The following is a 25,085-nucleotide window of genomic DNA, read 5'->3' on the forward strand; positions in this document are numbered from 1 at the left end:
GATTGTGTGGATATTTCACAGAACTACTATCTTCTTGCATCAGGGATCTTTCCCCTTCTCCCAAGACTCCCTTTCATGGCTTAGTTACTTGCAATCTTTGCAAGTAACAGACTCTTACACTTATCTCTCTACCTTAAACCTGTGCACAGGGCTTAACTTTGCTTTGACATTCTTGTGTACACAACCGTCCCATGACAATAACTTGAAAAATACCATGCTAGGTTTGCTCCCTCTTTAACGTCACGATGTCCCTATGGGAAATTCTGCAAAGGGCAACCATCTTGATATATTTGGTGGAGGGGGTGTGTTTTGAAAGCCAAAAGATGTTTGGCAAGCGCAGCCTGCAAGGAACAGAACAAGCTTATTTCAGCTGACAACTTTGGAGAAAACCAGCATTGCTAAGTTCCCAATTAGTGTGGGTAGACACTAATAAGAAAATGTAGGGCTAGCAATTCAGAGGGAATAGTTTATTGCTTTTTGGTTAATCCCCTTTCAGTTTCTATCAGCAAAGAAAGAGCAGAGCTTTTTCTCTCAGTCATTTGTGCTCAAAGCAAAATGCGGTGAAAACAGACAAGCTAAAATGTGATTTAGCTTCCTAAAAGCAAAGAGGAGAGGCCACGCCATCAGAAGAAAAGAAGTCAGGATTTGCAGTTTAAAGAAGACTCCATGAAATCTTTGTCCTAGTAATATTTGTATCCTAATGCTTTGAATCCAGTAACTTCTAGTTACTAGAGCTCAATAAAGAATGTTTCTAGTTACTAGAGCTCAATAAAGAGTGTTTCTAGTTACTAAAGCTCAATAAAGAATTAATGAAGAATAAAATACCTTTTGCAGTCTATTAGTGTGAGGTGTCCCTGCCCATGGCAGGGGGGCTGGAATTAGATGATCTGAAGGTCCTTTCCAACCCTAACTATTCTATGATTCTATGATTTTTTACATCTCTGTATTAACTGTCAGACATTTTTCTCAGATGTATTCATGCTTTGAAGGCATTTACTGAGTAATTCTAGACCTGCAGCTCATTTCTAAGTTGTACTGAGCATTTGCTATTCAAAATCCAAACTAAGTTTCTTAGAATTTAATAATTAAACCTCAAAATTCGAGGAACAATTAATGGCAAGCAATAACTGTCCTTATGTAAAATATAAACATGGGGCAAAATTCCCTGTGAAGTGGATTAGCAAAGCATGGCTGGGGCAAACTAAGCTGACCGCCTTCCATCTGCAAAGAAACCAACTAAAACCACCTGAACATTCTCCCCCATCTTACGTCCTTTAGGGAAGGTAAGAAGATCAGGGAAGAGATGCAGAACAGATGTTATCTTCAAAATGAGCTGATCCCCCACAGGTTTGTGGAGGATGTCATTTCCTACCCCCTGCATCATCCCCTTCTCCTCCTCCAGGGCGTGCAGGCAGGATGTCAGTGGGTGTAAATCATCAGAATGGTGCTAAATTACACAAGATGAGATTGGCTCTGAAATTTCTAACTCCTAGGAGTTAGGATTAACTGGAAGTGATCCTCTGTGCTCTGCTTAATACCCACACCAGTGCTTTGGGATTTCTTGTTGGATGTCTTCCCTACTATCCTGAGGTAGAAGAGTGGGTTGAAGCCTCTGAGCTCTAGCCTCACAGTTACAATTGTACAAAAGGCAGCAAGGAACAGAGCTAGCTTCATCTATATTATTCTATGGCAACAGCAAAGAGATTTGCTTTGGGGAGTTTGAATGCAGGAGAAGGACTCTTCATCAAGGACTGTAGCGATAGGACAAGGGGGAGCAGGTTCAAACTTAAACAGGGGAAGTTCAGGTTAGATCTAAGGAAGAAGTTCTTCACTGTGAGGGTGGTGAGGCACTGGAATGGGTTGCCCAGGGAGGTTGTGAATGCTCCATCCCTGGCAGTGTTCAAGGCGAGGCTGGACAGAGCCTTGGGTGACATGGTTTAGTGTGAGGTGTCCCTGCCCATGGCAGGGGGGTTGGAACTTGATGATCTTAAGGTCCTTTCCAACCCTAACTATTCTATGATTCTGTGAATTGCTTTTTCCTGCCTTGGGGTCTCCCGGACTGTGTGAGCTGTGCCCTCATGTTCAATGTCTTCAATGGCTATAGGATTGCTGGAAGTCTTCCTGGTGAAGCACAGCTGTGGAGGGAGCAACCTGCTGAACATTTATGGAGTGTTTCAGGGATGGCAGCGTGTGCTTTCTTACACATGGGCATACATACAGAGCATCAGTATTAAACAGGCAAGGAAAAAGAGGGGAGGGGGAAAGGTTGCTTTTAGCTCTACATCTGGGAGTGCATCTGAGGAGTGGGGAGATGTGGCTAAAGGGGCAGAAGGTGAACCTGGGGCTTATTTCTTTTTCAGGTATTTTCTCTGCTGTTTGTGAGTGCGGACCAGAATGATGCCTGAAAACACTGTTAATCACCTTTCTTATTATTTATTTATATGGGGAAGTATCCCACCTTCAGGAATATTTGAAGCTGTGCAAAAAGTATTCTTCTCTAGATCCTTTCTTCGTAGTTAGAAGAAAAAAGAAACCCAAATGGAAAACCAAAATGTTACTTGAATGGATTCTTTAGAATTCACCAATATATGTGTTTCACAGCAGCAACTGATTCTTGGCTCTAGCCAGGAAAGCAAAAATCTGTGAATGCTCTTCTTGATGCCTCAGAAGTATATTCTCTCCAGTAGCTGTTTGCATAGGCATCCTCTGACTGGAGTAAAGACTGTTTAGACTAAGAAGGCTTCAAGCAACATGATCTTTTAGTCCCAATGATAATGAAAATATAGCAATTATAGCCATTTCTTGAAAGATAACCTCCCATAATTCATAATCAACAGAATTGGACTGAGGGAGCCTAATACATAGTAGAAAATACAGTGTCTGAATTTGTCATTCTGACCTAAAAGGGTCGTTATATAGAAATAATTAATTTTATAAATTTCTTCTATCTTGGCAACTTGACGGTGAATAGATTGCAGTTCCCTTGAAGCTATTTGTTAGCTGAATTTATTTGCTGGATAATTGATGTAAATAACTCAGTGAATAGTAAGTAATCAGTTTTGATTTCCACTTAGTTTGAAGGCAAGTGCTTTGCTACAAGTAGATGGTATTAGAAATTTGAGCTGCTGTGATTGGATGGGTGGGTCACCTTCTCTCCCTGGTTAACTGATTTTTGAATCATTTTTATGTAACTTGTTCCTTCCAGGTAAAACTCCTGTAGAGTTACAGGGCTGTAACGCTATAGAAGGAGTGTACAGCGCTCCTCAGGTGATAAGGGCAGCAGCATGTAGATCTGATGCCTTCTTTTCTTGCTCATGTACTCTGAGCTTCAAAGTGTCTTTTATTTTGTCTTGGGCATCTCTGTGTATGATGAGAGATTTGCAAAGGGTCATATTTGGCTGCAGGCTGCTGCCCCGCAAAGGGACCACATCAGACTGCATTTGAGGAGCACCATAGTGTAGCTCCAGCCTTACCCACCCTCCTGCAGAGCGCCTGGCTTGTCATCCCAGTGAGTTATGATTGATCATCTTCGGTGTCCTTTCCCAGGCTTTGATGAAAAACATCTCCAGTTGTTTGTAGGGTTTTTTGTGGCCATCTGTTACTCAGGACTGTAATGTCACTGCCTAATTGTGCTGGCTTTTTGCTAGAGGAGGAGGTGGCGTATAGCATGGGCTATTCATTCACACGCTGCTTCTGTATCCAAAACCCCTCCTGCTCTCAGTGGGAGGTTTGGGGTGAGCCCTTCCTTTTGGACCCAGGGACTCTTGGGATGGTCTTTATTCACGAATACCATGCTCTTTGTGCTGGGCTCTTTCCTCTTAAACTTCTAAGGAAATGAGCCTTTTGCTCCAGCTACCAGTGTGATGGGCAGTGCACTATGTACCCTTGTGCTGGTTTCCTCTCGGAGCTGCTGCATCAAAGCACAGAGGACTTGAGCTACTGCTGGTGCTCCCCATATTACATGCTTTACAAGGTTTGCAGTGCAACCCTGAAGCTGATCCTGAGGATGTCACTGTGAATTTCTAGGATGAAAGAGGGGCTGTACTGGTGAGGCCACTTGGGGATCATTGTGCACAGCAACAGATAGGATCCCATCAGATGCCCTGATTAATGGTACAGGGTTTTCTCTAGGTGAGGAAGACCTGAAGTGAGCAGGTTGCAAGATCAAGCCCTTTGTTTATTAGCAGACATGGGGTCCCCCATGTTTGTTCACCATTTCCCATAATGGCAAGAACATTTTGCACAATGAAATTAATTCAGACTTGTTCTGCTTCCTCTTGAAGGTCTCCTTTTCTCATGCTGTTCCAAATCTTGACCTTTTTTCTCTTTCCTTTTTTTTCCTTTTTCTTTCCCTGCTGACCTCATGAGGACATAATCACCTTCAGGCTTAGGAAATGTTCCCTTTTCTACAGCTGCCAACTTGGCTGCATCCACATAGACACTAGAAAACTGAAACAGTTGCTGCCCCAAAGTGTTTGTCCTTGGCCAGGGGCTCCATCTGGCTCACTGGAAAGTGCTCCTCTTCCCTATGATTTATGCTCCAGTGTGCTGATGTATTGGCACCTCTTTCAAATTGGCACCTCTTTGTGCTGATACCCTGGGCTGGGAGCTGGAAATTCAGGACATAGATCTCTATGTCCCCTTCAGCTGTTCTTGCTGCAGGAGCAGCGGTCTGGAAAGGGGCCGTGCTGGCATCGCGAGGTGTTAAGCTGGGATGGCTGAAGGAGTTAATCTGCTGCCTCAATGTAATATAATAGAAAGAAAAACATGCCTGTGGGGCTAGTCCATTTTACTGTGTAGCTTCAGCTGGTAATTAAAGAGAAACAGTTCAAAATGAAGCAGTAACATGAATAAAACCCCAAATTAAACACACCCAGGGTAGGTTGCGTTTCTCAATGGGTGGATGCTTAGCATATCATGAACCCAGGCTTTCTCTTTGGATAATCTCAGGCTGGTTGCCTAAAACAGGGAGTTCCCCAGACCCCACCAGAGCTATAAGTTTTTCCCATGAGGGTGCCCCTTTCATCGCAGCTCACTCGTCACTTAGGCCAACTCGGTACGCTCTGCTTGGGGCATGTTCCCACATTCCTTCTGTTACGGTGGAGGCACAAAAGTAAAACTGAAACCCCAGATGGGCCCGGTAACCATTTTACTTCTGAGTCAAGAGAGCAAATGTGGTTTCAGGTTCTTGGGAAGGAGTTCATTTGTCCCCTTTGAAGGTGATGGTCCCGAAAGCAGGGACAATGTGCCCATTTAAGGTGGAGGAAAGCGATCGTGGGCACTGCCCTTCAGGCATCCTGCCAGGCATCAATTTAGGGAATGGAATTGCTGAGCAAAGTAAGAAGCTGTGACCTGCTCTGTGCATAGATCAAGCGGCTGGCTACTCTTAAATAGAGTGGTGCAACCAAGCACAGTGATAATTCAGAGGTAAAAGCTTAGGGAGCAGGGAGGTGGGTGGGAAGGAGTGATGGGAGAAGAGGTATTTTCAACCACAAGCTTCCAACTGGCAGATTTCCAAAAGATGGGAAGTGTTGTCTGAGAAAAGCTCACCCTCTGCTCATCTCATTTCTTACATTCTTTCCCAAAGTATCCGTTACCAGACACTATTGGGGGTGTTGGACTTATCTGGGATGACTGCTCTTGTTTCAATGACACCTTTGGAGCAACGTGCTACAGCCACCGTGGCACCGCTCCTGGAGCACTGCTTTTCTCTGCAAACCTTCTCACAGACTTATCATGCCCGCAGAACTCTTTAAGTTGCATGGGGGGATTTCCATGACATTGAGGCAGCATTGAGGTTTCTGAGTACAAGATTTTGCTATTGCCTAGTAGGTCGTGAGATACCCTTGGGACAGGGATAACTGGGTGGAACTTGTTGCTCTTCAGCCAGAAAAGCACTCTCAGAATCAGACTGCTCAGAGTGCAACTCTTTTGGTGCAAATATTTAGCCTTTTTGGTAGGTTTTAGTCATCAAATTTAATCTACTGAACTCAGTACAACTGAGAAACTGGACCTATGCAAGAGTACTGGATGCAAGCAAATCCCCAAAATACAAACTACACAAAAGCCATACCTTTAGGCAGCAGATTTAACAGAGGCAATTCTGCCCCCTCCACTGTTTCAGTTCTCATTAAGTTGCAAATTCTTCCTTCTGTTATTTCTTAATTTATTTGCTTAAGCTTTGAGCATTGACCAAAGCAGGGAGTTATCCTACAGTTACTGCTCACACAATTACTCAATAACTCAAGCTGAGTTATTGGCAAAAGAGACTGCTGATGATGTGCTGAGGGCATTGAAATGAAAACATCCACCCCAGTGTGGTGGTTCACAGAAAGGGAAATAATGGAAATTCCATATCAAAGCTCTGCCCCCACTCCTTTTCTTCTAACTTAATCTGGACTTTCATTACCTTTAGAAAATGACACAGTTCACTACGTTTAGCAGAAGGGGTTTTGGATCTTACACTTCTTCCAATAATGTTTGTGATGGTGTTTCTGCTGACTTCAGTTAATGTATTTAGGGACCTAGTCTGGGGATGTTTTAACCTATTTAAGGTGTGCATGGTACTTATAGTATATATATATATATCAGGAATGACGCCATTTTTCTGAACTGCTGTCAAGACAGAAATTAACCCCATAGTCTTTGTTCTCTTAATGACCTTGTGCAGGGGAAGGCTTGTATCTGAGAGCACAAACTATCGCTAGCTCACCTGTTCTATCAGGTAACCCACCAAACAACTGCTCTCCAGGCTCTGAGGTAACGATGTGATTGCCCTTCTGAATTCTGGAATGTTGTGCAGAGGTAATAGGATAGTAGTGTCAGCCCAAGGAATGCACAAGAGCTGCTGTCAACCGGGAGAGTCCTGCTCTGGCTTGAGGACCTTGGGACTGACAGAATGGGGATCTCATGTGCATTGTGGTGTTTTCTGTCTACAAATTGTTTCTGTTGTTTTTGAATGCCTCAATTCAACCAAAACACAGACAATAATAAACCATAATTACCTTTGCACATGCAAGCTCATCATCGAAGCTTTGCGTTATGTGAAAAGACGGGGCTGAAGGCAAGCTGTTTGAAATAAGCTTTAGCAGGAGCTCTGGGTATGCTTCAGCCAGGCTGAAGGCTGGAGCCCCAATCTCTCCTCAGCTTTCTCAGCATCAAGAAAACCAATTTCAGTCCTGGAGCTGCACATTAGTCGCATGACTGCTTTGCACCAGGCCATGTCCATGTGTCACCGTCATGGCCAAGCCGGTAGGATAGGTGGTGGTTAGGGGGTTCTCCAAGCACCTTGGTCAGATTCAAACTGTTTTATTAATCTGGTTAATTGGTAGTTTGAAAGGGAGGGGAGAAAAGCAAGGTCCTTAGGTCTCCCTGGTCAGTGCCAAGCCGCAGACTGTTAACTACTCCTGCCTTTCAGAAGCAATAACTGTGGGTTTGGGGAACATATGGAACCAACTAGACGAAAGGCTTTTATGAGGAGCTTTAACAGGGGGCACAGTTTGTGAGCAGAAATTCCAGTGGATGAGTTAATAGTTTCACTTTCCTTAGCTGTCCCTTTATAGGAACAACAACAACAAAGTCAGGCACGTTCCTCTCACAGCCCTGACTGTACAATGTGCCGATGCATCCAGGATTTCATTTGGACACTGGGGGAGTCCTTTAGTAGATCCCCCAGGACCTGTTTTTTCAGAGCTATTTCCTGATGCTGACCTCATTAGGTGAGTTTCACAGCTCACTAATTCCTAGCAACTGCACAAGAGATTCAAGGAAAGGGGAAACCTGTCTTCTGAAAACCAATGGAACTGAACAGATTTGGGCAAACACTTTTATTGCTTTTCATTAATCTGGAGAAATCTCAGACTGGGGGTTTATTTCTTTGCTTTTCTTTCTTCTTTTTTTTCACCCCTAAGTCACTGTTTTGACCTGAAACTGTATATTTGATTTTCTGTTTGAGTACAAAAAAGGATAACAAGAAAAGAAGAACCCCTGAAAAACCATATAACTCAATATTTATATTACAGTTTGCTTTAAACCAAGCAGGGCATTTCTCTTCCAGAATTGCAGTTTGGGCACTGACAGGATATAGTCACTCAAACATTTCCTAATGCTTATTTAATATTTGCATTGTGGTGGCACATGTCCAGAAGAGAGAGCAAAGGAAAACAACAGTTGCCTGCTCAAGAGCTGACATCATACGATGAAATTTAAGTACTTGTTTTTGTGGTATTGTTATTAATCATGGTTCTATGCACGGGTCATCCTGTAACTCCAGCTACTGGAGTCCTGTGGATGCAATGTTTGTAGCTCAGCCTCAGTAAGTTTAGGACTGGAAAGTCAATTCTGCCCCATCATGTAAGAGTGGAATTTGTCTGAGCATTGAAGTTTGGCCTTAAGAGTTTTCTCAGGGCTGCCTTTCAATCTCATGTCTGCTGTACAGTAAACACACCAGAAGAACGTGGGTCCATTTGTGTTCACCTCTAACACAACATTTGTTTCTTCTATTGTAATTCCTGAATTTGTAGTCTATTTTAATAGCAATATATTTAGTAAGGTACTTTATCTGGTAATAGGTTTCCTTGTCTTATTTTACAATGGCCCCACACAAAGTTGTTCTTCCATTGAGGCGTCTTTTGTAACCTTAGCCAGATAAATTGAAGAAGTGGACCTGGCAGCCTTTCCACTTGATTGGGAAGCCATAGTGTGGCCTCCTAGACAAGGTGACAGGCATAGAGTTGGGCTGGTACCAGAGTTTGTCAGAAATCGATTTCTGGAAAAGCATGTGAGCATTAAGGATAATCAAAGTCAACTCACTCACCTATGCAAAAGTATTAAGAATGTAGAGCTGAAAGGATACAGCTAACTGCATCCTTGAGCTGAATTTCAGTAATGATCATGACAAGGAGTCCAGGTACTGAATAGCATCTTTTAAAAGAGTAAGCATCTTATTTCTTCTTGCATGCCATTCAGGACTTTAGTGTCAAAAGACCTTACAAGCAGATGACACAAGTCAGGCACGATGCTGTATTTGATGAAGGTTGAGTTTTGTTTTCTGGGCCTTTTTAATTCTCTTCATCTTGGCACAAATGCACATAAGATGTATATGGAGAAATCTGTCCTGTACAAAGGACATGATTTCTTCTCTTTAGCTATCACAGCATTAATATATTGCTGGCCTTCAGGAGCCTTCAAATGTTCAGTCTGAAGCTGCAGACTTGTGTCACAATTAAACATGATACATGAATGTTTGTGAGAATAGATTGGAAAAAGATGTATTTTTATCCAGCTTTGCTCCCAAAACCAAATACAACAAAACCAAATACAATGAAAAGTGTGATTTCTGGTGCAAAGCACAAGTGTTCCTAAGCCCAGTCTAGGTACATGTCTGTTCACTTCCCCTCCCTATTTGAAAAGGAGGCAATGCTATTTTAGATCACTTTCTGTGGATCGGGTTTATTTGCCTGAAAGCCAAATCTCATTAAAGTCTCACATAAAATCAAACCTCCAGCCTCTCCCATGGGCTCACAAAACAAAGTTCAAACTGTCACAAAGCAACTTGCACAACTGTTGATACCAACACTTTTATGCACTGCTGCCCTTGAGACTCAATGCTGTTGTGGAGAGAGGGAAATACTGTTTGACTATCAAGGTAATCAGTAAAGCTGTTATAGCTATAGTCTTCGCTGGGCTCGTTTGGTCTTTAATTGATGCCTGTAGTGAGCTTGCACAAGTGGCAAAGTCTGGTCTCTGCAGATTTGGTTGCAACTGAAGTGCCCAAGATGATAGAGGCAAAAGAGCAAAGGTTAAAGTGAGGCAGCAGCATGGGTACTGTTGGGTGATGGTGAGAACAGTTGGCACAAACATAAGTGAACAGCCCGTTCTTGTTCACCAGTAAATGAAACTTGGGGTTCCTGCTGATGTCTCTGCAGCTGGGGATCCCTCAGTTAAAGTCACCAGTGATGCAAGAGCTCTTCTCTGTCAAATCAGCTCTGACCTTCCCATGGCAGAAATAACTGGTCCAGCCCCCTTATCCTGGAGATGGCCATAGTGTGTGCAGATGAGCTCCTAAAAAGTATGGACCACTGATTCCTGGTGCTGTGTAGAACTGGTGGTACCCACTCTCTTAGGCAGTAAAACAGCACCCATAGGTCCACCCTAAGTGCTAAGCTGGTGTCTCCAAACACCCAGATTAAATCTGTGTGTTGGGTTGCTGCTTTGCAGAGGGGAATGACACTGATCAGATAAAAGAGCTTCCTCCTGGCAAGGTGGAAACCCCCTTTCTGTTGTCCATGGTTGATTGGTCACAAATGGGGGCCAGAGACAGCCGTGCAAAAAAGGCTTTCAAAGCGTGCCGATGGGGGGACCATAAATTGTGTGAACGAAAATGCCCTTTCCCAGAGCCAAAGTCATAACTTCCCATCACTTCCCAGAACAAATACTGTCTGCTGTATTTATTAGGTGGGACTGTGTATAGGCAGTCGCTCTAAGGGTGTTTATTTTGAAGTCATCAGTTGTTCAGTAATCTCAGGCACCTCTGGGAGATTTAACTCCGATAGAGGTTTAGGCTGGAGGTCGTGGGGTCACTGATACTAAGATAGAGTGAAGGAAAGGAAACAGCATTGTTTTTGTGGCATTATCTGAACAGTAAGTAAAAATAAATTCAGGTTTTAAGATGGCTTTAACCTGACTCTGAAGGAAATGGCCTACAAATCCAGCCAACGAGCAGGCAACTGCAATGAGACCCCACTTCTCTTCAAGATTGTTTTGAGCCGCCTGACCAAAACCCGTAGTGGTTATGGTTTGATTAAGCAAGACTTCTCTAGGAATCTGTTTTAAGTGGTTCCAGTTTTTCTTTTGCATATTTTTGTTTCTAGCTTTAACTTCCTTACTAAAATAAAATCTCTTTAGTTGCTTTTTGGGCAGCAGTTTGAACCCAGCAATATGCTCCCTGCAGTCATAGCAGCATCACTTCTAGGTCCCAAAGCTGCTCAAGAGGCAGAGTTAAGGCACATGAGCATCCCGACACTAGTGAAGTCTGGGGTCCGAAGTGTGTGGGTCCATCTACTGTTGTACACTCAAATAATTCATTCTCTCTTGTGTGTAGTCTAGGAATCATAGAATCATAGACTATTAATTCTCATAAGAATATTAATTGTTGTAAGTCATGAACTTGTACTGTGGGCTTTTCTGCAGCCTGGCACTTACTTTCAAGGAGCATTTTCATTAAGACCTCTGACCCTCTGCAAATGTGACTGAAGTCAGCTAATAGGTTTTGAATTTATTAGGAGGAGACAGACAGACGGACCCAGATCATTAATGCACAGGGCTGTTTTCCCCAGTAAGCCAGAATAACAAAAAGAAAGAAAAAGGGATTGGGAGTGAAGTAAGGATTTGTTTATCACCTTCTTAATATTCTATCATAAAGCAGAGTCTTCCCCTCAGGGTTTGCTGGTGGTTTGTATATGTGTGTGCCTGTGTGTATACATAGTTTTGTATATAAATATCCAGCAACATCCCTTGTTTAAAAAGTCACAAATGAGAAGGATTTTATTAAAAGCATTTTGGGAAAAACTCTGCTCTCAGTTTCCCTGTCAATGTTTTTCTAAGCTTTCATTTTTTATTAGCCAAAATGTTTAGAATCCCCAGGAAATCCTGGGATGAACCATTTCCTCTTCGAGCTGTAGCCCTTAGGGGAAAAAGAAAAATCTCAGCTTCTTTCAAAGGTTAGACATTTTTCAAACTGTGTTTTCTGCAGATTTTTTAAATTAGAGAAAAACTGAGGTAGGAAGATGCTTAACTTGAGGCTGTGGTCCTGAGAAAGATTGTTCTCTTTGTAGAAAAGCCTTAAGAGACCCTTAGATTTGGGCAAGGAAATCTTTTAGGCTTGGATGTTAATGGGAACCGATTGCAGAATTGAGGTGTAACAGGTTCAATTGGAAGACCATCCTTATATTTTTTAATAGTAAATTAAAAAGTAACATTCACTTGTTCTCAACCAATTGTGTGTTTTATCATGTAATAGCTTTCTATTAAGAGGCTGTTAATGCCATGGAGATACTTTTATTGCTGTTGTTGTTAATAATAATAATAGTAATATAATTAAAACATAATAATAATTAAAACATAATAATAATATACCTGAGGTTTTGCAGGAGCAAATCCAAGTGACTGTTTCCTTTTCTTCAGGTAAACTTAAAAGGGAATCATAATTTTAAACTAATAGGTGCTTTCGTCCTGCACATACACACGTACATTGTTAATTTTAAACTCCCTTGGGGTTCACTCCTTAAAGAGGTTCAGTTGCTTAAAGTTAAGAATGTAGGTAAGAATCTGTGTCACAGACTGCAGCTTCGCTGGGCCAGCTGGAGCTTGGCATGGGTTACTTTACCCAGCTCTTGAGATGATGGTTATTCTTTGGGATGCATAGGGCACTGCTGTTATAAGAGAATCTGAAAACGTGGTGAAATGCGAGGCTAAGGGATGCAGGAGTCTCTTATGAAAAATGACACACCAATATAGTTTTTAGGAGTCTGAATTTGCAGTCACGATGGATCACTTTCTTTTAGGAAAAGTGTGTTTGCTTATTTATATAATTTGTGACAACCTGTCTTAACTGCTGTTCTTCTCACTTATTCATCTACTTTTTACCGAGTTTCCTTGGAAGGGGTTCTTAGAAAGCTGAACGTGAAAAGCCCAGGCTTGGTGTTTCAGTAACAGGTATAAATTACTCCCACAGTCTGTCACAAATATGAAAAGGTTTGTGGTAATTCACGTGAAATTTAGTAACCTTTTTGGTAATGCAAGGAAAAGAAATACCATCTCTAAGGACATCTATTTTTTGTAGTTACCAAAATTTACATAGTGAAGAGTGCTTGTGCCTTTCTGCTATTTTCAGGCTTGAGATGGGGACACTTGACTAGTCTGCTGGGATAGCGTTAATGATTCAGCATTTCTGTTCACTTTGTAAAAGGGTTGATGAAGGGGGAAAGACTAAAGGAGGGACACTAATAATGAATTTGCTAAAGTTCTGCTACTAAAACTACGCAGAAAGTATGCCACAGCTGTGACTACAGAAGTTCAGAAGATTTGATTTTCATTAAAAACCTTCCAACTGAGTTTGGGCTTTGGATTTAAGCTAGCAGTCTGGAAGCAGTCAGAGACAGTTTCCTTTTTCATTCCAGTGTCTCTCATGTAGCCTACTAGTCAGCATAGATAGCCTAAAAGTTCTCAGACCATGACCTCTGAGTCATATATGCGTGGTCAAGTTATACTTTATGTGTAAAACCAAGGAGCTTATGATAAGGTCTTCTGCTAGTAGGGGATGTTGAATCTGACTCCACTTCCAGTTGGGGATGCCTGAAGACCAGCCCTTGTTACTGTGGGCCAGAATGGATTCATTAATAGGTTAATAGACTTCAGGTGCAGGAGAGTTTTCCAGTTTGTCATTTTAGGCTTTGCTGCTTTGATTCCCAATATTTAACTTCTCCCGTTTTATTGACTGTGTTTCTACAGGTGCTGTTCGCTCTAAACCAAACTCTGCTGCAACATGAAAGCCTCCGAGCAGGTAGTTTGCAGGCCCCATATACCACCGAAGATCTCATCAAGCATTATAACTGTGGAGACCTGAATGCTGTCATATTCAACCATGACACTTCTCAGGTAGGCAAAGTTTTGCAGATGGGCCCCAGTTAATTGACAACAAATCAGCAAAGAGTGATGTCCCTGTTAACATCTTATGCTCCATCTCCACTTCACCTCTTCAGTTTGATGCCCTGTGTTTTCTTTCCATCCTCATTTACCTGGTGGGAGAGTGAGGTTTCCTTTCTATTGCTTGGGCTCTGGGGAATCATAGAATCATTTAGGTTACAAAAGGCCTTTAAGATCGTCAGCTCCAACCATTAACCTGGCACTGCCAGGTCCACCACTAAACTGCATCCCTAAGAACCACATCTACATGTCTTTTAAATACCTCCAGGGATGGTGATTCAGCCACCACTCTGGGCAGCCTGTTCCAATGCTTGACAACCCATCTGGTGAAGAAATTGTTCCTAATATCCAGTCTAAACCTCCACTGGTGCAACTTGAGGCTATTTCCTCTTGTCCTGTCATTTGTAACTTGGAACGAGGAAGGGAATGCCTGGAAAGCTTTCTGAGGAATGTGCTTGACAATAAGTTAGTATGGATGTTTGTGGGGCTGTTGAATGTAGTCTCCTCATTCAGGGCATAAAGAAAAAAAAAGACTTTGTAATATTTGAGCTTATATATGAAGAGGAAGTGAACTTTATGTAAATAGTCTATAAAGTAAATAACTTCTCAAACATGTCATAATTCAATGATTTTGTATGTGTCTAAGGCAGCCCTTCAGTCTCTGTTTATCTTAGTTATCCAGTGCTATTAAAAACTCTCAATGGAGCAGGAATCTGCTTTCCAGACCAGTTTGATAGTTCATGGCAAACTCTGAGATCCTCATTTAATACATAGGTTACTCTTTCTCCTTTCCTGTTGGAGAAACTTGGTCCTTGGATGTCTCCTCTCTCATTTTTTGTTGTGTTTTCCCATGTTCTTGCTCAGGTGCAGTGGCTTACTTGGAGAGGACCTGTATGAACTTGGACAATCAGAAGTCCTTAAATTCTGGACAAATGGTCATCTATCCTTCTTTTCCCTATCTGGTTATCATTTTCAAATAGTAGAAAGTGTGGTTGATGATAATGGATGGAATAAAAACCTTTTGCTATCCCAGTTAATCCAATCTTAGAAAAGGAAGCATTGTTTTAGCATGACTGATCAGGGCATAACGGAGTGGTTAATGTGGCAGTGCTGAAACAGAAGTCTGTGCAATACTAAAGCTACCAGAGCTGTTCATTCTGGACAGCCTTGCACTGAAAAGTAAAGGGAGAAAGCGACTCAGGTAGGAATACATCTCTGAAGATGGGAGGTGCAAGTTCAATCTTTAGAGAACTGGGGCATCCTGGAGAAATCAATGGTTTTAGCTATCCCTGCAATGCTGAGGCACAGCGCACAAGGTAAACATAATGACAGACTGAAGCACCTCCCCCTATGTATGGAGACAAGCTGAGAGAGCTGGGGTTGTTCAGCCTGGAGAAGAGAAGGCTCTGGGGATACCTTAGAGCAGCTTTCAGTACTTGAAGGAAGGTACAAGAAATCTGGAGAGAGACCTTTTACAAGGGCATGTAGTGACAGGACAAGGGGAAATAGCCTTAAACTGGGTAGATTTAAGGAGATCAGATATAAGGAAGAAGTTCTTTACTGTGAATGCAGTGGCATACTGGCACAGGGTGCCCAGAGGAGCTATGGCTGGCCCATCCCTGGCAGTGTTCAAGGCCAGGTTGGACGCACCTTTGAGCAGCCTGATCTAGTGGAAGGTGTCCCTGCCCATGGCAGGGGATTGGAACTGGATAAGCTTTAAGGTCCCTGGCATCTGGATGTTCTGTGTCATCTTCTAATCTGTTAGTGTATTTTCTCCCGCAGTAAAGCCTTTGTCCCTTTGACAAGTTGTGGCCGTTCACACTGGTTGCATTGACTCACAGACATCTGTGATTTGTTGACACAATGTCCTGTAACAGACCTGTGGGTTAGACTTGAGAGGAACAGAGTGCTGTAAAAACTTCTTTATCCCTGCAAATTGTTGGATCAAATGCGAGTTTAAAATCAGTGTTAAAGAAAGAAGCAAGCAGCCAACAACCAGAGTTCAAGCACTGGTGTTACTCGCAGTTCCAGAGTGCACACAGTTGATAGAGATTGTAACACTTGCAGGCCATGGAAAATTAAAATCCCTATATGTATACTAGTCCCTGCAGAACTCTAAATGTTGTGGAGTACTTCCTTTCATAGGTTGTTGTTTTTAATTTGGGTAAAGAGGGTTTTTGTTTGGTAGTATTTTTATAAACCAGCTTTACACCATTTATTTTAATTGCAAGCAGAACAAAATAGAAAATTAAACCCTAAATAAACTCCCTATTCAGGTCAACTTTTGCCAGTTGTGATAATTCCAAAGTTTATTCTGCGTGGTTTTGCAAGGATAATAGACTCTCTCTCTGCCATAGAAAGTCTTTGCCTTTTGGTTACCAAATTAGATTAGCATGGCTTAAAGATTACACATGAAGCATCCCCCGTGGGATCTTTCTCTTGAGACATTAAATGTAGGCATAGAGATTTGGCATACGCTGAGAGTGTACTGAATGTCTCATCAGGTGACAACGAATGATGGGCCTACAAGTGCAGAAAAACTATAAATATCCCAAATGAAGTGCATCATCACTTACACTTCAGGGCAGGTACCCATGCCCATCCAGTCTTGGGAGAGAAGAGTGTCACAGTGTTTTTAGAAGGTGTGCCCATTCTTCTGTGATACCCACCTGCTGGCCCAGCTCTTCAGAGGGTCTGGTAATAAGTCCTTGGAGCTGGTACCATTAATGCAACTTTGAAATACCACATAGGAAGGAACAGAAGACTGGGACTGGAGTTGTTGGACTCAGCGCTTAATGTGAACAGTGGAGGGCAGGAATTCAGCTCTGTCCGATGTATCCAGGGAGATCTGGAGAAGGCTGCGGCTCTCACTCTTTGAAGATTCATTTGGGGGCTGTTTATAAGGTCATTAGCGCCTGCTTATCCCTGGAAGATCAAACAGGAGCTGCAGAATAAAGGTGAACTTGGCCATCAGTTGCCTCAGTTCCGAGCCATTGTTTTAGGTCACTGTAAGAAACTGCGAAGCAGCTGAGAAAGTCTAACACTACTGCAGGGATAGTAGTGGTAGGGAGTATTTATCTCGGTGCAATAACTTCCTAAATTCCTCTACCGTGAATCTTGGGAGACTTAGCATCTTCAGTAGTTGTCTACAAGATAGTGAGATGCCTTTAGAGCAAAACTCATCGTGGAGTGGAAAAAAGGACCAGAAGCAGACATACTGAAGCTGTAGACTCAAGGAGTTATGGATGAGTTTCTTGAGCCTCTTACTCCTCCCCAAGGGAATTTGGGAAATGCGCAGTTTGTCAGCACCAGTCGTCTTGACTCCTGCAGTGTTTGGGAGAAGAGGACAGAATCATTCTGGAACCAAGTCTCCCAGTGTGCAGTCTTTTCCCTGTGCACTGGGAGGAAAAGTTCAGGGAAGGTTATTTCTAAGACCAAATCAGGAGCTTGATCAGAGAAGAGCTCCTTTGGCACCCAGGGACAGGGACAGGAGCTCCCCAGGCAGATGCTGCTGCCTTGGGGTTGGGAAGCCCAGCTTAGCCAGGGTAAGGTGCCTGAAATGGAGGGGTGTGAGCAGGGCCCCAAATCCCTGATGTTTTCTGTCCTGGAGCCATCAGCATTGATGGCAGTGAGGACTAAACAAATCCTTCTCAGTTTCAGTGGTGTTTTAGGGTTTTTTAAGTCTTAATTAAGAACAGTGAAAGCACACCTCTGCTTTCCCGTGGTTCTGTGACATTCCTCATTCCTTTCTATTTCTTCTTAAATCTTGTTTCCAAGCACCAGTTTTCCCAAATGCATAAATCCTTATTTAAACTCAGTAAAGTTTTAAGGGGCTGAGTTTATTCAGTTAGACCATGACCCAAAAGGGGAATAGGAAACATCTCTCCTTCTACAGCTTTCTGCAAACACTTCATTCTCTTGTGACTTTTGTAATCAAGAGGCTTATGTTGGAGTTTCTGGGCAAAGAGTCAAAATGATATAGAAGAAAAGTATTCCAAGTTAAAGATAGGACAGGCGTATTTTCTGCTCTTTCTTCAAACTATTTTCCCCTCAAAGAAGTCAGATTCTTTGTGTCCTTTTGAAACAAGTTCCTTACAAGCAAAACCCCATTGCATTCGATCACTAGCTTTAACTTCTGTATTCTGTGTGATGCTCTCGCAAGGGAATTGAGGTCAGCATGTCCAGATGCGTTAAAATGTAAATGATCTTTTAGTGCAAACTTAGTAAATTATCTACCTCTAGAGGATACTTTTTCTTACCTGAGACATTGCTGCATGACCTGAAGCCTTGGTGGAAGAAAAGTAGGGTGCAGATCATGTTCCCTAAATCTGATATAAACGTCTTTCTCCAAACTTAAACGTCTGAGGTTTGGGTTCAGCGGTTCCTCGCACCAGTTGCAATCTTGTGGTTTGTTTAGAGTTGTTCATTTGTTTAAAGACAATTCTGTAAAGCAGACTCATCTTTGCCAGCATAGAATCAGCCTGTTCTGTGTTCCCTTGTATTTCTATATGTGCTTTATTAAGAGGAAGATCAAAAAGCCAAGGCTGAGACTCTTCTACTTCAACCTCTCCCAAAAACTGTACCTGTTGTCTCCAGCTATTGTTTCTACTCTTCTGTCATCAGCCATGCTCCTGCCTTGAGGAGAGGTTCCTATCCCAGGAGAAGATGGTTTCTCCTCTCTCATTACTTACCTGCCATATCAGAGGCTTGCGGCTACACTGCTTCCTTTACAAGTAGGTTTCTTCAAGACAGTTTCTCCTGGTTGCGTACTTGTTATTTACCTGTCCCACAGGGGGTAAACAGTATGGTACAAGAGTCATACCTGCCACTTTGAAAGCATCTTTCATCTAGAGAGTCCTTATGGCTTGTGTGTTAGACTGTATTGAAAGCCCATTGAAATACTGGAGAATATTATTCTCCACAGGCTTTGTATGAGTTTGAATGGGCCCAGCTATCATTGGATATCAAAATGAAGATATCAAGTGAGGCCAGTTACTGAACTAGTTTATGGGATTTATGCTCACCTGAGTGTAACCATCTTCTTGTTGCCAGGAGAGGTAGAGTCGGCTTCATCCTGCACAGAAAAGCAAGGTATTCAGTGAAGTTGCTTGGTGATCACCACAGCCTGCAGACATGTCTCAAACCCTTTCAGATACTCAGGGATTACTGTGCTTCCTTCTTCAACCTCTGTTCATTAGAAGCAACTGAGCTTCTTACGTAACTTGGAAGAATAATATCACCCATATCTTGAGTTGCCTCTGCAGTTCAAAATCCCATGGATTCATGTAGACATACAGTGTTTAGGTAGTGCCTGTTGCCTTCTCAAAAGCTATGATAGTCCTCATAACACAGCATTGAAGATCCATATGCTAACCCCATGTCAGTAGTCAGCCTCTCTAAAGAAGAAAAGGGTTAGTGCCTCACTTCACAATGCACTTGCTGTTTGTAAATCGCCAAGTTTTGTTGTGTCACCCTGCATTTAAACAAGTCCTTTAAGATTTAAGGGTCCTGATAAATCTAATTACATCTTTAACTTGCCCTGTTCTCATTCTGGATAAAATACGTCTGAATTTCTAGCTCACTTTTCAAATCAATCAAAACTATCTGTGGAATGCCTCAGCTTCAGTAACTGCAGAAACACACAGCTGAGACCATTAGGTAGAGTGTTGAATGACAAGCAGACCTAATTTGTCCAAGGAATGGAGTTTTATCTAGGCAAAGAAAGATAAATCCATAAACTGAAGGCACAGCTATTGTAACGCAACGCTTTGGAAGCATCTTATCGTTTTCAGCTCTAACAAAGTGCAGGCGAGCTGGCACAGCCTCTCGTTCTTCCAGGGAAAATGATTGTAGGCTTTCCAGTGAAGCAAGTGCAAGGTTGTCCCAGGCGCCAAGGGAGCCAGTCCCATGAGTTTCTCATTCTGGATCCAGGGAAGGGGTCATTAAGGCTCCCAGAAGTGTCTGTTAACATGACATTGATGGCAGTCCTGATGCTGCCTGGGTGTTTGGTGACACGTTTGCTCACCACCGCTTGTGCCCCCTTGTCTCCCACCTTCTCTTCTTTGGGCTGTAGTACAGGATCCTGCTGTTGCCTTCCCATAGTTCACAAGAGCTCCTGATCTGCTGCGGTGGGGTCATACTTTCTTTCTACTTGCACTTGAGTTACAGCTTTGTGCCTTGGTGTACTGTGAGCATTTGGAAGTAAAAAACCAGAAGTGCAGCCAAAATTTTCGGAGTCTAATTTTCATATTATGTCAGAACAGGATTCCAGATTGGAGCAATATTATATTTTGGCTTATGTGTTTCAGAAAATTGGTTACAGATCCATACTGGGAGAGTTAAGTCTACTTGTTGATGACAGTGCTGGGGAAAGCACTGCAGAGATTGTTTTTTTATTAATAATCTGGAACATGCCCAGATAATTTCAATGCTACAGGTTTTGAAAATAGGTTCTTGCTTGAAACTTGTTATTGCATGTTTTCATTTAGAGTTGTCTTACCTTGGAAGTTCCTTCCTTCCTCTTTCCCAGTTTCCATGGAGAAATCAATGGAAGAGGAGAGAAAGAGAAATTGGAACAAGGCATTTAAAGGCAGAGATTTTTCTTTCAGAGACTGCTGTGTTATTAGAAAAGGAACATGTTCACCTTCAGAAAAGGGATGATTTACATTAAAAACATTGAAGGATTGTTGACTACCTGTATTTATTACTAAGGGAATAAACTATAAAAGAGTATGAAGGAGTGATTGGTAAAAACATTTGGAGTTCAAGGTAGTAGCATGCTGCTTTCTGTGCATTGCTGTATGTTTGTTGTAAAGCATTTACTATCCCTTCTTTTTTAAAGAGCTGGTTTATGAAGTGTTTCTTGGAAAGACTTGTTCAAGAGAAATGAAAAAGACTTGTTAGTTTTTTAAACAATATCTTGTGGGTTCAGTGCACAAAATGCTTTTCCTCCCTTTGTTTTATCCGGAAGATGTGTTTGTCACCTCATTGTGACAGGGAGGGGGGGGGAATGTGGAACAAGGGGGCACTTCGCTTGTCCTGGCTGACTTGGCAAGATTAGTATTAGACATTATCTGAAAAGACTGTGTTCTTGGGTACTCCTTGACACAACATTTCTTGGTCTGGCACTATTGTTTTGCATTACTGAATAACAAACACTGTAGATCAGGTTCTCCAGTGTAAACTCTTTGTGCTCTCTGATGGTGATTTCAGACCTGGATCTTCTCTTCTCTGGAGGAGCGCATTACTGATAAAGCCAAGGTTTATACAGTTCCACCAGCTTAGATGCAAAGAAAGCAGTTTCAAAGATAACTTGTCTTTACTTCACCGACTTCATTTGAGTTATTCCTTAGTTTTCTCCTGGCTGGTCCCTCTTCCACTTCTAGAAGCTTTCATGGAGATGTTCTGCATCTTTATGTCCTATACTAGACCTCTCAAACCTCAGCACCTTAAACAGAACTGAAAGTCATCATGCCAGATGCCAGTTCCAGATGCCAGCATACGTAGGAAGCTTAGGCTGGTTGGATTGGGAGTAGCCTGGAGTTTTGCTAGGGCCGAATGAGAGAGCAGGGCCATCTCTACACAGCAGTGCCTTGTGGTGTCAGCTCCGGAGGTCTATCTCCAGCCCAGCTGCTGTTGTGTTATTAACCAGCTTTTTGCTCCTTGCTAAGCTATGTGATATTTTGCAAACCATATCTCTTGGATCACACTTGCCTTGGGTTAAAATCGTACTGCAGTCTTTACATAAACATTCAGGCTTTCCCTAGAATCTTTCTAAACAGGGATGGGAAGAAACTCATTGAAAAGCCCTGAACAATATATACGCAAGGCAGCCAAACCTGAGCCTGTACCCGCTACTGACCAGCTGTTCTCTCACAGTGTAACAGAAGACAAAATGAAAAATACCTTTGGAGAAAGAATTGCAATGCTTTAATAAACCAGCCCCAAAACCAAACCTTCTGGCCCCATTTTTTTCACTTTATTGCCCTGCTTTGCCCTTTGATCAGTATCTTTACTCGGGTGTCATGGCAATATAATAGGTGATGGTTTTAGTGTCAGGACAGAAAAAAAGAATATTCTTCGTCAAAGGAAACAAAGCATTTGGAAGGGAAATAGAAAAACTTGAACTTTTCCATATGTTTGCAAGCTTGTGAAAGCTGGGAAAAAAATATCCCAAAGTTAAAGGAGTTTTAAATGAAGCAGGAGTGTCATTAGGTAGTTAAGATTCACCCTCCCCACTGAAACCAAAACCTCTATTTGCATACACTGCAGGCTTGTCATCCTTATTCAATTAATGAACAGGTCTCTGTAATGTGGTCCTAAATATACACTGCATAGTTGGGGGAAGCTTGCAGAAAGGGGGCCGGGATCATTGTTCTGACTGTGTTTTGTTAAGACTTCTTTAATCAAAACATTCATTCAGATAGAGAGGCCGGCTGCATATTTTGGCATCGCTACCAAGGGGAGCAGGGACGGGGTTGGGGTAAGGAAGGAGGGAGGCCTTGGGGGAGGGGTTGGTGTTTCTTGCTGCTTCTTTTGTTTCTTTTATTCTATGTGCTTGGAAAGCAGGGATTTACCTGGTGTGGGAAAACAAATAAAAACCATACATGCAGGTTGTGACTTCTCAGGGATTTGGTGGAAGTCTTTTTAACCGGGATAGAAGCATCACCCCCCAAGCTGTTGGAGATGCACAGCCCATCCCTGTGGCCCTTCTGCTTCTCTTCCCTCACCTTTTTCTTGTTTTGAACACGCTTTCCTTCAACCCAAATGTACAAGAAGGTAAAATCAGGCAGGGCACGCGTCTGTCATTTGTCTGGGTGCTGCAGCAGCAGGGTGGGTTTGGGGTTCCCCTGAAGGGCATCCGTGCAGGTGTGGTGGGGAGTGAAGCTGCAGAGACACAGGGCTCTAGGGGTTGCAGCCCACCCTTCCTGTAGGCAAGTTTACGCTCAAGCCAGCAATGATCCCACAGTTTTTGAACCACCTTGCAGAGTTGTTCCTTGGAAGTATTGTGCACTACCCATAGAGACTTCACTAAGCTCTCAGCCCTTTTACCCCCTCCACATCTTCTCTTATTTGTCATTTTGCTCTATTTACACATTTAGATGCTTGTCGACCTGAGTTAGCCAATTTGAAACTCAGTTTCAGGGACCTCAGCCTTCACATTGAAGTTACCATGCCATGCTGAGTTGGTACCCAAGCTAGTTTTAGATCAGGCAGGCCAATTACAGAAAGGTTGGTGGCATGAACTGTATTTGCAATGTATTTGCTGCATAGATGGATCCTGAACAGTAATGTGGGTGAGCAGGGATTAGCCAGAAGTGGTTCTCTAGAGCTGGTCCTAAGAAATCTGCTTGTTCTTAGGTTGGCTGTCTCAGTACTCTCAGTGTTTAGCAGCCTGTCTCCATGAAAGGAGTCCTCAGCTTTTAGCTCAGGGAGGATTAGATGTACCTAAGCAGAACAGAAATGCTGGAAGCTGCAGCAACACATCCCAGTTGCAATGACTTAGAATCATAGAATCACAGAATAGAGTTGGAAAGGGCCTTAAGGTCATCCATTTCCAACCCCTCTGACATCTCACCCAAGGCTCTGTCCAACTTGGTCTTGAACACTGCCAGGGATGAAGCATTCACAACTTCCTTGGGCAGCCCATTCCAGTGCCTCACCACCCTCACAGTAAAGAACTTCCTCCTTATATCCAATTTAAACTTCCCCTGTTTAAGTTTTAACCCGTTACCCCTTCTCCTATTACTACAGTCCCTAATGAAGAGTCCCTCCCCAGCATCCTTGTAGGCCCCCAGGGAGTAAGTTTACGTTCATGCAGCCCCACTCTGGTGAACTCCCAGTTTGCAAGACCACACTATTCACCAAGGGAGAGCTGCCTGTCCTTTTGCCTTGCAGTTTTTCAGGGCTGTTCCTTGGTTTCGGAGGTTTGGGACATTACTGACTCCTGCTAAGACAAGGGATGTAATGGAAAATCAGTGCTCAAAACTGGCCTCCAGCTGCATGGAGAGCTGTCCCTGGGGAGCTGCATGAGCACAGACTGGTGATGTGAAGCTTTCCGTGAATTCAAATCAGTCTGAGTCCATACCTGAGTTTGGTGTCAGGGTGTGGTTCTGATAATCCATTTTAGCAGCCCAGAATCCACCAAATTGACCTGCATATCCTGAGTGTGATGTGCTGGTTGTGCTTCTAATATATTGTCAAGCTCTATCTTGGATAGATGTTTGCCCTGGGAAAGGGAAAGGAGTGATGGAACTGACCCAGAAGACTCAAGACTCCTTTTACAGTCCACTAAGGCTTCTAATGTATTACTTCAAATTTTGATGCTTAAAGAAAGCCATCATGGATTAATCACAACATGCTTTGACTGGACACTGTTTTGCGGAGCTCCTTCCTGGTCTCCTTTTCCCTGGAGCTGGAAGCTCATCTACTTGGCAGCTGACAACTTTGGGCTTTGGGCTAAATCATGTTAACCTGGCACCCCCTTAACTGTTGAAGTCTCCATCAGGATGGAAGCTCAGGAGTGCTGGAGGAAAACCAGTCGAGTCAGCAGCAGCCACATCCGCCTTGCGGAGATGCTTGCTCTTGCAGCCCATTCACTTTGCACTATTTGAATCCTTCATATCAGGCATTGCAGTAAGTGGATACGGCTCTCCAGGATGCCAGAAGGGTCCATAAATCAGAGGAAAACAGGTGTCTTCAAGTGCCGAGCAGTATATTTTGCAGCAGTGCAGTAAAAATCACAGTGCCCTGTCAAGGCTGGTTAGCGGGAGGGTATCCTCCCTTCATAAGCAAATGATAACTGGAGCTCAGATGTCAGCCTCTGACCCAAGAAGGGCTGGTGTGAATTTAGGGCTGTTCAGTTTGTTGGAGGAGCCAGCAGGTTTCAGGATGCTGCTCTGGCTCCCTGGCAGCCCCCCTAAGCTGTGCTGTCAGCTCTTGAGATCCTTATCTTGCATAGTGCAGTCAACCGTATGAAAGTTCCTGACCTGTGTGGTACAGGGAAAATCCTTCAAAGCAGGATCCTTTACTTGTCTTCAGGCCCTGCCCACATAAAGCTCATAAACCAGAAGAGTAATAAAGAGAACCCAATCTTTATCATGTTTAGCAACAGAAATAAATGTATTTGGCGTGATGTGGGAACAACTCCCTGCAAACAACTGGATATAAGGATTACTAGCATGGAGATTGAGCCCTCCTGTCAAGGAAAGATGGATAGTTCCGTACTGAGGCGCTAGACTGGAACTCACAAAGCTGGTGGCCAGCTCTCCACATTGTCATAGATGTCCCTTGTGAATCTGGGAGTGCCTCCTCCTATTTTCTCTATTTAGCCTGGGAATGCTCTGAGGAGAAATAAGGCATTTTTTATTATTGAGATTCCA

The 25,085-nt window shown here is 43.0% G+C and overlaps 1 protein-coding gene across 2 annotated transcripts in view; it reads left to right on the top strand.

Annotated features, from left to right (window-relative positions):
* TRABD2B (TraB domain containing 2B) overlaps positions 1 to 25,085 on the top strand; it is a 294,974-nt gene that overhangs the window by 145,077 nt on the left and 124,812 nt on the right. For both annotated transcript variants that reach the window (XM_061451306.1, XM_061451305.1), the window contains exon 3: positions 13,510 to 13,656. In XM_061451306.1, the coding sequence (XP_061307290.1) occupies positions 13,510 to 13,656 (147 nt within the window). The remainder of the gene's footprint in view (positions 1 to 13,509; positions 13,657 to 25,085) is intronic.

This window comes from Pezoporus flaviventris, unplaced genomic scaffold, assembly GCF_033815535.1.
Source record: "Pezoporus flaviventris isolate CSIRO_AGI_PZ_B2104156 unplaced genomic scaffold, CSIRO_AGI_Pfla_v1 ptg000013l, whole genome shotgun sequence".
NCBI lineage: Eukaryota > Metazoa > Chordata > Aves > Psittaciformes > Psittacidae > Pezoporus > Pezoporus flaviventris.